At 34.9% G+C, this 12,148-nt stretch overlaps 2 protein-coding genes across 2 annotated transcripts; one reads left to right on the forward strand and one right to left on the reverse strand.

The window, feature by feature from the left end:
• Positions 1-5,322: 5,322 nt before the first annotated feature.
• On the forward strand, positions 5,323-6,204 carry LOC116121445 (secreted RxLR effector protein 161-like). The gene is made up of 2 exons (XM_031407404.1): positions 5,323-5,821; positions 6,155-6,204. Exons 1-2 carry the CDS (start codon positions 5,323-5,325, stop codon positions 6,202-6,204), a joined length of 549 nt encoding a protein of 182 aa, XP_031263264.1.
• A 3,095-nt stretch (positions 6,205-9,299) lies between these two features.
• On the reverse strand, positions 9,300-11,544 carry LOC116121446 (probable LRR receptor-like serine/threonine-protein kinase At1g56140). The gene is made up of 5 exons (XM_031407405.1): positions 11,482-11,544; positions 10,934-11,057; positions 10,226-10,344; positions 9,844-10,054; positions 9,300-9,448 (listed from the first exon to the last, which is right to left on the reverse strand). The coding sequence occupies exons 1-5, from the start codon at positions 11,542-11,544 to the stop codon at positions 9,300-9,302; spliced, it is 666 nt and encodes a 221-aa protein (XP_031263265.1).
• Positions 11,545-12,148: the final 604 nt, after the last annotated feature.

Here is a 12,148-nt window from a genome sequence, read left to right on the forward strand (position 1 = left end):
ATTAGCAAACTGTTGGCTAGGTGGTCCAAAAACTGAAATTGGAAGGGAATTGTGTGATGCATAGACTTGTTCTTGTGAGTGACCATTGTAATCAGAATTAAAACTAGTCTGGCCAGGATGAGGGCTAAACTATGGTTGATCAGTGGAAGACAATTGTTTTGAAGTAAAGGCTGAAGTAGGTGAGTACTGGACAGTGTTTGGATTGTTATTTGTGTTGTGTGGTTGATAGGAGAGGGAATTAGGAAACTGTGGATGTCCAGAAAGGTAATTCTGGTGTAGATTACCATTATAAGCATAGTTGAATCTGTGGTAGCACTGAGTAGCTGAGTGACCTGCTTTGTTACAAACTTGGCAGATCAGTCTATTTCTGTTATAACCACGACCTCTGCCTCTTCCATACTGAACAAAATCAGGCCCTTTAGGAGTAAAAGTGGGAGTGTGGTTGTAGGGAAAATGGTGAGTAGTTAAACCAATAGGGAAGTGGTTTGATGGCAGTGGATATGTTTGTTGGACATGGGAATTTCCTAAGGAGTTTAGAGATGGAATGGAATTAGAGTTCCCAGCAGCAACTCCATAATTTTTGTCACTGTTCAGTCCAGAATGTCCAAAACTTCCACTTCCAATGTTATTTGCAGAATTTCCAACATTTCCACTTCCAATATTATTCATAGTTGCAATATGAGCTGAACTATTATATAGATCGACTGAATTGAACTTGTCTAACCGAACTTCATATTTTTGAAGCAACAATTGTGCTTCTTGAAGTGTTATTGAGTCTATTTTCGATTTAAGCCTAGTTGTAAGATTTACCACCACAAGATCATATTCAGGACCTAATCCATCCAGAACATACTGTAACAAGTCATCATCAGATATAATCATACCGCTAGCTGATAAACTTTCACTAATTTCTTTCATCTTTTTGACATATTCAAAAATGCTCAAATTGTTCTTTTGAGTTGTCTGTAATAGAATGTAATGCCCTAGCCTTTGAATCTGTGACAAATTCATCCTCTAGGACTCTCCAAATATCAGTTGAAAACCTACACTTAGACACTGTACCAAACATACTTTCTGATATTGAAGCTAGCAGCCAACTAACCAGAAACTTATCGGTTCTCTTCCACATAATGTAACTCGGATTAATTTTGTCCTTAACAGAATCATTCTTAACCCTAAGTTCTCCACTCAATTGACTCAGCTCATTATCAACATTCATATCAGACAAAATTAAGGGTGAAGGACATGGAATTTTACCGAGCAAGTGGTCCTCGAGCTCATGCGATCCTACAGCAAAAAGAACTTTCGAGCTCCAAAATCTGTAATTATCTCAAGTAAGTTTTGGATTAATCACCGGTAGACTTGAAGCAACCGCAGACGACGATAGATTTAACACTTCCTTCAGCATTTCCTCAAGGCTGTTAGGCAGAGGATTTGAGCTTAAATTAGGATTTTTAGCCATTGACGTTAGTCACAGCTCTGATACCATGAAAGGATTAAAAAGATTTGAAGAAAATTTAGGTAAATTCAAAGAGAGATTCGTTGATTTGAATGCTGTATTAACCATACTACTATTTCTCATCTCACTTTACTCTTTTATATGTAAAAGAGTAAAGTGAGAGTTTACAATCTGTTTTCAATCTGCGTTTAAACTAAAATAGTTGTAGTCAAAACTACACCATTTCTGTACAATTTCACACAGGCCCTCACAAGTTTGACAGTTAACAAACAACACATAGTTTATACTACATTCTAACATTTACGTCTATAAGACTATAAATCTGTCAGTGAAAATAATTATGCTTTATTTGGGATTGTCTCTAAATTATGATTATGTAGAGAGAAAATAACTGAAGAAAATATGTTGGAAAAAACATTCTCCACTTTCCACCCTTCTAATATGCTCCTACGACAACAATATAGGGAAGGCAACTTTAAGAAATATTCTGAATTAATTTCTTATTTACTTGTGGTTGAGCAAAATAATGAACTATTGCTAAGAAACCATTAGATTCACCCCACTGGTTCCCAACCGTTCCCCGAAGTGAACACGACAACTAGCAGTAATAATCGTGGATGTAGGTGGGGTCTAGGTTGAGGTCATGGGCGAAATAACTATCAACACAGAGGTGGTCTTAACAAGAAATTTCATTTACACCACCCAAAGTGGAGCAAGACTGAATCAAAAAACGAAAGAAGCCACTCATAGAACAAGAATAATGAAAACAAGTGCTATAGATGTGGAGGAAAAGGCCACTAGTCATGTACCTGCCGTACGCCCAAGCACTTCGTGGAATTTTATCAAGCATCAATTAAGAACAAAAAGATAGAGACAAAGCTAACTGATGCCTCTGAGTCAAATCATATCAATAATTCTAATACGACTAGCCTTAATGTCTCAAATTTCTTTGGAGATGCCAATATGGAATATTAGAGTAGTTATGAAATGCCTGTGATTTCTAGGATTTATGTAACTTTTGTCATGTTTTTTGAAACTATGTATGTTTGATGAATATTTTTACCTTGTTTATTCCTCCTTAAGTTATGTAAACATCCTCAATAACGTCAAATTTTTTTCTTTAAAGGATGAAATTCAAAAATGAGAATTGATATCCAGTAATGATAGAGAAATTTGTATAGTAGACAATGCAATGACGCAGACCATCCTTCAGGATAGAAAATATTTTTTAGATTTGATATTTACTGAAGCTAAAGTAAATACCATATCAAGGTCTATAAACATAATTGAGGGCTCTAGAAGAGCAACACTCTTGTTACCAAGCATAACTAAATTAAGTATCAATGATGCTTTATATTCTAGCAAATCCAGAAGAAATTTGCTTAGTTTCAAAGATATACGACTCAATGGATACCACATTGAAACTTTAAGTGAAAAGGATGGAGAGTTTCTATGCATCATTACTAATATTTCATGCTAGAAGCATATACTGGAGAAACTCCCTGCTTTTTTTCATCAGGGTTATATTACACATTCCTAAAGAATGTTGAAGTCTATGCAGTTATGAACTAAACATTCACTAATCCTGAACTTTTTTAAGATTTAGCACGATTGTCTTGGTCACCCAGGATCTACTATGATGCGTAGAATCATAGAAAACTCACATGGTCACCCATTAAAGAACCTGAAGATTCTATCACCTAATGAGAATGCTTGTATTGCTTGCTCACAGGGCAAATTGGCACTTAGGGCATCCATCACTAAAGTTGGTCTAGATCCCCTATCATTTTTACAAAGAATTCATAGGGACATATGTAGACCTATTCAACCACCAGTGGACATTTCCACTACTTTATGGTACTGATTGACGCATTGGCACGATGGTCACATGTTTCTCTACTATCTACCAATAATGTTGCCTTTATTAAATTGCTAGCAAAAATTATTGGATTACAGGCACACTTCCAGATTACCCAACTAAAGCAATTTGTCTGGACAATTTTGGTGAGTTTACCTCAAAGACATTTGATGACTATTGTACAACAATAGGAATTGATGTTGAGCACCCGGTACCACATGTACATACCCAGAACGGTATGGCAAAGTCATTTATAAAGCATATCCAACTAATTGCATGAACTTTGCTATTATGTATGCAATTACTGACTTCTGTCGGCTGGGCTCATGCTGTTTTACACGCTACGATGTTAATTCGCCTAAGACCCACTGCATATCTTCAATACTCTCCAATACAACTTGTATTTGGACATCAGCCTAATTTATTCCATTTAAGAACTTTTGGTTGTGCTGTGCAAGTTCCAATTGCACCCCTCAACGCACCAAAAAGGGAGCCCAACATCGTTTGGGAATACATGTTGGCTATGACTCATCATCTATCATCAGATATCTTGAGCCCTTGATGGCTGATGTGTTTATCGCATGTTTTGCGGATTGCCATTTTGATGAGACAATATTTCCTCCTTTAAAGGGAAAGGTAAAGTCTCCTAAATTAAGGCTTGAAAATTCTTAAAAATTCTATTATCTCATTTAGATCCTCACACATCTCAATCTAAAATTGAAGTGCAAAGAATAACTCATTTGCAAAATATTGCCAACCAAATGTTTGATGCATTTACTGATACAACAAAAATAACGAGATCATACATTCCAGCTGCCAATACACTAGCAAGGATTGATGTTATTAATGAACAATCCATATAGGCAGCGATCGATTCATCTGTTACACGCCTGAAGCGTGGGAGGCCTGTTGGAGCCAAGGATACTATTCCTAGGAAACGAAAGGCATAGAATCAAATAGGTTCCAACATTGACAATACTAGAATAGTTGACAATTCCACATCTTCTAAACTAACTCTAGAAGAGTTAACAGTCCCTAAAACGACACAAGCCCCTAAAGAGGAAGAAATCCTTGAAGGAATACAAAACATATAAATGAAGAAATTTCTATAAACTATGCTCACTCTAGAGAAATGTGGCATCGTGAGACAACTATTGTCAATAATATATTCTCATACGCAGTAGCCACTGAAATTATGAATGATGAGTCTGAGCCATGTTATGTTGATGAATGTCGAAAGAGACAGAATGGGAAGAGGCAATTCAAGAAAAATTAAGCTCCCTAGTAAAACGTAATGTATTTGGACCTGTATTACAAACACCTAAAAACGTGAAACTCGTAGGATACAAGTAGGTATTCACAAGGAAACAAAATGAGAAAAATAAGATTGCTAGCTAGGTATAAGGCCAGACTAGTGGCTCAAGGTTTCCTATAGAGACCCGAATTGACTTTGATGAGACGTATTCACCAATGCTGGATGCTATGACATTTTGATACTTAATTAGTTTATCAGTCTCAGAACGACTTGATATGCGTCTCATGGACGTTCTCATTGCATATTTGTATGGGACACTGGATATTGATATCTATATGAAAATCCTTGAAAGGATCATGTATTCAATAAAATTGCAAAGATTTTTATATGGGTTGAAACAATTTAAGACGAATGTGGTATAATCGTCTCAATGAATGTTTGATTAAGGAAGGACACATAAAAGATCCTGTATGCTCATGTGTCTTTATAAAAGGGTCAAAATCAGGATTTGCAATTGGGGCAGTATATGTTGATGTCATGAACTTAATAGGGAGTCCTAAAGAGGTCACAAAAGTTGTTGAGTACTTAAAAAGAGAATTTAAATTAAAGGATCTATGGAAAACAAAGTATTGTCTCAACCTACAGATCAAGCATTGTTTAGATGAAATTTTGCTCTATCAATCAAATTATATTGGAATGATCCTAAAGCAATTTAATATGGATAAATCTCATCACCCATTGAGTACCCCAATGGTAGTTTGGTCTCTTGATCCTAAAAATGATCCATTTCATCCTAAAGAAGACGACAAAAAGATACTTGGTCCTAAAATACCATATCTAAATGCAATAGGTGCATTATTATATTTGGCACAATATAAGAAACCAGACATAGCATTTGTAGTCAATCTATTGGTAAGATTTAGCTCTACACCAACTAGCCGACACTGGAATGAGATCAAACATGTCTTTCGTTACCTCAGTGGAACAAAAGATTTGGAATTATTTTATCCAAAGAAATCTGTTAATGATCCTAAATTAGTTGGCTATATAGATGTTGGGTACCTTTCTGATCCTCACAAAGCCTGCTCACAGGCGAGATATGTTTTCACTCATAATGGTACTACAATATCATGGCGTTTTACAAAACAGACATTGGTTGCTACTTCCTCCAACCACTCCGAGATTCTTGCGCTTCATGAAGCTAGCCAAGAATGCGTATGGTTAGGATCTGTCATCCATCATATTGAAGGTACATGCAAATTGCCACGTACCTCAGATGCTTCCACAATTATAAATGAAGACAGTGTAGCATGTATTGCTCAAGTCAGGGGAGGATATATCAAAGGAGACAAAACCAAGCATATTTCATCGAAGTTCTTTTACACTCACGAACTCTAGCAAAATTGAGAGATTGATGTCAAACAAATACACTCCAGTGATAATCTTGCTGATTTATTTACTAAAGCTTTACCAACATCAACATTTGAAAAGTTACTGTGTAACATTGGTATGTGAAATGCAAGTTAGTGTACTATTTTTTGTACTCGACATATGTGCACTTTACCTTTTTTTCCTTGACCAGGTTTTGTCCCACCGGGTTTTCTTGACAAGGTTTTTAATGAGGCAGTATAGAGCACGTTCAATTTCACGTTATAGTAGAGTTCAATTTGTTCACTTAAGTTTGTTTCTCCCATTGGGTTTTCCTTCAATAAGGTTAAATACAATTATCTGTAAGTAGTGGATGTCCAAGGGGGACTGTTGTGATTGGCCATCCACCGCCTTAACTTTGAAGCAGTGAATGGGGGGAGGGGGCATTGGCTATAAAAGGCCCCCCACCCCTTCATTTTTACTACAATAAAGTGAAAAGAATATAAGTTTTACAGTCCCCTTTTGACTTTGCTCTCTTAGCATTTTGTCTTCTTTAATCTAGTACACTTATACCACTATGATTATAACAATTATAACATTAAATTTATATAAACGTAAATTACGTGATATATCCATTCTCTCATAATTCTATCTTTTACGTCATGGATCTAATAAAATCAACAGGGTGCAAAGATATTTTCATGTTGCTTTCATAAATTCTTTGACATAGACCAAGAATAATTAATTAATAATCCTTATATTGTCTCTCTTTCATTACACAGAAATTAGAAAGCAAAATTAATTGTGCACTTTCTTTTCCTTATCCCAATAATAAATTCCAACTTGTGCGCTTTGTAGTTGAAAGGTCGTTTTATGTATTTAAATCGATAATAACAGTTGACTTATATATATATAATTCAACTGTTATTATCAATTGCTAATTAAAATGTGGATGAAAAGTCTTCTCTTTTATGAATATAATGTATATATGAATATTTTGACGTGAAGATTTTGAAGAACAAAATACATTGGTGAAGATGAAATACGATACTGATTGAAATTTAATTAAAGATGAAAATGATGATAGAATACGAGGGTTTTATTTTATGTATCCCTGTGAAGTCATTTAATACGAAATATATTAAATGTTACTGAAAGGTATAACATACCTCTTAGGATTATCAAAAACCTCGAATAGTTTTTAATAAAGTTATTACACGAGAAATAAAATAAATCTTGCAATAAAGCTAATAAGGAAATTTATAAAAAGAATTGGAGAATTTCAGAAATTAGCCCTGGCCCTTGCTTAATATTTGTTTGTTTAGTGGATGTTGATTTAACAAATAAATCTTTATTCAGAATTTTTGCTAATTCACATTCATTTTTGTGAGCTGGTTTTCTAATTTCTTTTTTTTTTTTTTTTTCTCCTTTTGGTGGCAATGGATAAACAGTGAGCGCATTGAACTCAATATTTCAACAGTGGGATACACAAGCAGTGGCAGGATTGTGGAACTTAAGTGAAGAGCCTTGTCGTGGAAGTGCAAAAAAAGAGACTGACTTTGAAGACCAAAAAATAATCCAGCTATCAAATGTGACTGCATCTATGACAACAATTCAACTTGCCATATTTAGTATTCTCAATCCCCTTTTAAGTTAAATGTACTTTGTAATATAATCTTTCACAAATTATACTGGACTAGGATTAGTTCAAGTGATAGGTATGTGGTATTGGATTAAAATAATGTCGAATCCTCACCTACTAGTAGTTTAATCTTTTAGTGGGGTGTTATTATCTTGACATGGTATCAAAGAGCCTTCACCTAACAACTTAAAGTTCTATGATAAAGTTGAACCCTCACCTACTCACTTAAATTTTTACGTAGTTTGACAACTGAACTCGTTCATTCGAGGTGGAGCTATATATGTACCCATACAAATACTTGTAGCACAAATGGTTTATTGTATTATCCAGGAGGGTGTAAGCACTAAACAAAACAGAAGTGATTGACATTTTTGTATGGATTTTCCCGTTTATTTTCCAGTCTTGATTTATTTAAACTTTAGTCTTTATCAATGTCAAATCAAAAAACATTGTATTATTTTGCAGAAAACTAGATCAAAATTACTTCACTAGTACATTGCCTGCTTTCATTGGAAATTTATCTCGATTGTAGGAATTGTAACTTTTGGGACCACATCCTTGGTAATTGTTTAAGCCCATAAAGAGAATTTTCCAACCTACACACCAAGTCCTCCTTCCCTTTGCATACACACCCAGTCCTCCTTCCCTTACTGCACTTGAATGCTGGCCTGGCAGGGCCGGCATAATTAAGCATCAGAGCAAATGACTTTGCACAACACATTCATCAGTATCAGTCGGCACAGTTTTTGGTGTTGGGAAGGGTAACCGTCACACAAAAAAATTGTTTCCTGGCGCTGTGTCTGCATGGGGGCATAATGCTTCTCTAGTATGTAATGAGTTGCATTTTCCCAGTTGAAAATTTCTTAAATATAGAAATTTGGTTAATTAAAGAAGAAAAATAAAGGATAGAGTTAAAGGAGAGGTGTGGCAAGAAATGGAAGAAACTATAGAGGAATAGAAAGGGGAAAAAAGTAGAAAATTGGGTATTAATTCATTATTCAAATCATCATATATACCATACTACAATAGAAATTTATCCAGAAAGTCCATATAAAATTTTACAGAAGTGATACTATAATAAGAAACATAGGATTTTTTTCACTATACTCATCATGTGATGGTCTTCCAGTCAACTATCTAATATTACTGGTTTGCAAGGAAAACTTCCCAACACTAAAAGTCTACAATAGTTTGAATTTGGAAATGCTGCCAACAATAGAAAAGGGCATGTAGATATATCATTTGCTCAGTTTCAGTGAGTGAAGATATTTCTTACCTTCCCTCTGCTATTATATCATTGAATTGGCTGACATTTAGTGGAGAGACTAGTGGGTCAACTCCTATCTAAGATCATTTGGATTGTCGCATTTATTCTTTCTATAACTTGCCATAGATGAAGATGTGCCAATATCGTTGTGCACAATAAGGCTACTCGTTTCATCATTAAAATTCCAAATAGTCAAATAACTTGGCTTCGATGTAATAGCTCCTTCACAACTCGGGACATTGGCGGCCTTGACATTGGTGATGCTTGAGTGCATAAGAGACCCACAGCTATTACTCGAAGAGCTTCACTTTCATCAAACTCGATCAGTGTGGGATCAACCAACCCCAAACTTGGTTGCTTTCATGAAGACTCCAAGCCTAGAAATAACATATAGACAATTGAAAAGAAACTAAATAAAAAAAATCAAAGTTCCAAGTTTATTTTCTTTACCTATTCGAGAAGATAAGTCTTTTCCCTATCCAAGTTACTATAAGAGTTTGCTCTTCCACTGATAATCTCCAAAGCAACAACACCAAAACTGAATACATCAGCCTTATCTGTCAAGTGCCCACGCATCGCATACTTGTGCCAGATAACCACTGCAAGATAATTAAGTATTTCTAAAGGTTATAATCCAAAACAAGCTATTATGGAAGACATGGCAATCATGAAATGATTGAAGGAGCTTACATGGTCCCTGCAACACCTGTGCTGATGTGAGTTTTCTTATCATCAAATAGTTTTGCCAATCCAAAATTTGATATCTTGGGGTAGAGTTTTGTATCAAGTAAAATATTACTTGCTTTGATGTCTCGATGTACAATCTTTGGTTTTGACTCCTTGTGAAGATATGTTAGACCTTTTGTGGTTCCAAACATATTTTAAATAGGGTAGGCCAATCGAGATGAAACTTCCTATTTCCTGAGTTAAGGCTAAGTATTAATTATCAACATTAGTTTTAAAATTACCCAAGGATGGTTATTAAAGATCATACCAAAATATACTTTATCAAGATTGTTGTTTTCATGATATTCATAAACAAGTAGGCACCTAGTTCCTTCAATGTAGCATCCATACAATTTCACAAGATTGCGATGTTGCACTACAGTTATGGAAGCGATCTCATTAATAAACTGATTTTTCCCCTGGTGGGATCCCAATGAAAGTTGCTTCACAACTATCATTCTTCCATCAGAAAGCACACCCTATAGCACCAGATTTAACAACACAGATCATATCGGTCCTCGATGAAAATTTGAAATGTAAAATCAACCTAGTCTGGCTATGACCAGACATTATTACATAATCTGCTGCAACCCAAGTTCCAAATAAACTATCTATAGGTTGCAACTAGTAAATGTAAGACATAAAAATACCTTGTACACAAGTCCAAATCCTCCCTCTCCTAGCTTATTTGAAGGGTTGAAGTCTTTTGTTGCAGATCTCAACTCAACATAACTGAAAGTTTTCAGTTTAGGTTCCATTCCAAGTAGCACTGCATATGGAAGCAAGATAAAAGATTACATGAGATGGAAGGATTTGAAGTACAAGGAGATGAATTACAACAACAACTTTGGCTATGTTCAGGAGTGCTAGAACAGAGTTCAACACTTCTGTTACAACTATATTCTAGAATCTACTTTTCACAAATGCCCAGAGAGCCTTTAACTTTGAGAAGAAGTGAAAAGTGGAATTCATTAATTTTCAAGAAGAAACTTAGTATCAAAGATTTTGTGACTATTATTATCGTTGAGTTGTCATGGGTGCTCTTACCTTCCACATCATCGTTGTCTCCTTTCATCCTCGTACAAAAAACTAAAACCAACAGTATGAAGCCCAAAATTGAAAGAGGGATTGCAATACTAGCAATCAATCCAATCTAGTTCTTTCGTTCAACACCAACAGTTGATCGGAATTTTGAGTAGTAAAATTCAGTTATATCAGCATAAAGCATATTAGCACAGTTATAGAAATTCATAAAGATTAAGATTCAATTAAATCACATAGTTTACATGGAATGACACTAAAAGCATAAATTAATGGTCCATAGCTACCAACTTTAGGTATGCAGCATATCCCTTTACCAGCCCAAACTAGGTGAATTTCAAGATGGTTCTCAGTGACATTAGCAGTAAAGCTCTTCCTAATTGCTCTTCTAACCCCACCTGCTTCCTTTGATATGTCAAAATCTTTGCACCGATGAGTTCCCTATAGGACAATTGATGAGAGATAGCATTCATATTTTTGTGTAAAAATCATTAGATGCAATTGTAATAGTAGAATCTATACATAATAAGGGTATGAATCACAGGATCTCCAAATAATATTTTCTTTTACCGAATTGTTTACCTAGATAGATATATCAAAAACATGGCTTCCAAGGCTCCCCCATTTTCTTAAGTCTTGATCTTCATAAACTATTTCAGCGAAGAACAAGCTTACATTGTAAGGCCCATAATATCTAAGTGATCCAATCAATTTTCTTGAAGTCTGATAAAGAGCTGGGGGTGTAGTGTTACTGTTAATTTCTTTGGTTCCGGTATTTTGGGCGAGTGTGTTAAATCCTTGTTTCTCAATGACAGTATACAAAAAAACCCACATTACTAATTGGCCATTTTTCTTAATTAAGTACATCAAAAGAAGCTTCACTGATATCTTTATCGTCGGCTTCATACTCTCTAAACTTTGTAACCATAGTTGATTGCTATACCTAAATCTGCAAACGCAAAGATAAAACTCTAACGATAATATTGATATGAATTTCCTACAGCAAAGATTCAGACAAAATTCATCAAATATTTTTATTTTAATGTCTTCCGATAACTAAATACATGCTAAAACAAACTATAATAAATCATCCAATCTTGACAATCTAGAAGCTAGTTACATACCTACCTCATTTAGTGGGACTCAAAGAATTATGATCATTACATATTGTCCTACTTACCTTATTTAGTGGGGTTAAGATGTATCTCTTATCCAACTCTTTCTACTTAAGCTCAAAGCAAGTCCCCTAACTTGTGTTGAGATTGTGGAGCCAAATTCAATCCAAATTAGGGTTGGATTAGGATATAGGATTTCCTAATATGTGTTTATGTATACTTGTTTTCCTTTAGGAATACAATTAGGAACAGAATTATGATTGTATTAGGAATTAAAATAAAATTCCTATTAGGATATGGGATTTAAGTCCTATTAGGAATAATGTCCCATGTATTACCTATTAAAAGGGGCTAAGTCCTACAGTTAGATATTACAAAAAGAATAGAAGGCAAAGCCACAATTAGAGAGTGAGAGCC

The sequence above is a fragment of the Pistacia vera genome, unplaced genomic scaffold (assembly GCF_008641045.1).
Source record: "Pistacia vera cultivar Batoury unplaced genomic scaffold, PisVer_v2 Contig984, whole genome shotgun sequence".
Classification (NCBI taxonomy): Eukaryota; Viridiplantae; Streptophyta; class Magnoliopsida; order Sapindales; family Anacardiaceae; genus Pistacia; species Pistacia vera.

Coding starts and splice junctions, on each gene's coding strand:
- LOC116121445 (XM_031407404.1), top strand. CDS start 5,323: ATGGTAGTTTGGTCTCTTGATCCTAAAAATGATCCATTTCATCCTAAA. Junction 5,822..6,154: donor TGTCATCCATCATATTGAAG/GTACATGCAAAT, acceptor TTCCTTGACCAG/GTTTTGTCCCACCGGGTTTT.
- LOC116121446 (XM_031407405.1), bottom strand. CDS start 11,544: ATGGTTACAAAGTTTAGAGAGTATGAAGCCGACGATAAAGATATCAGT. Junction 10,345..10,933: donor AATTCACCTAGTTTGGGCTG/GTAAAGGGATAT, acceptor TTCCATATGCAG/TGCTACTTGGAATGGAACCT. Junction 10,055..10,225: donor GATTTGGACTTGTGTACAAG/GTATTTTTATGT, acceptor CTGGTGCTATAG/GGTGTGCTTTCTGATGGAAG.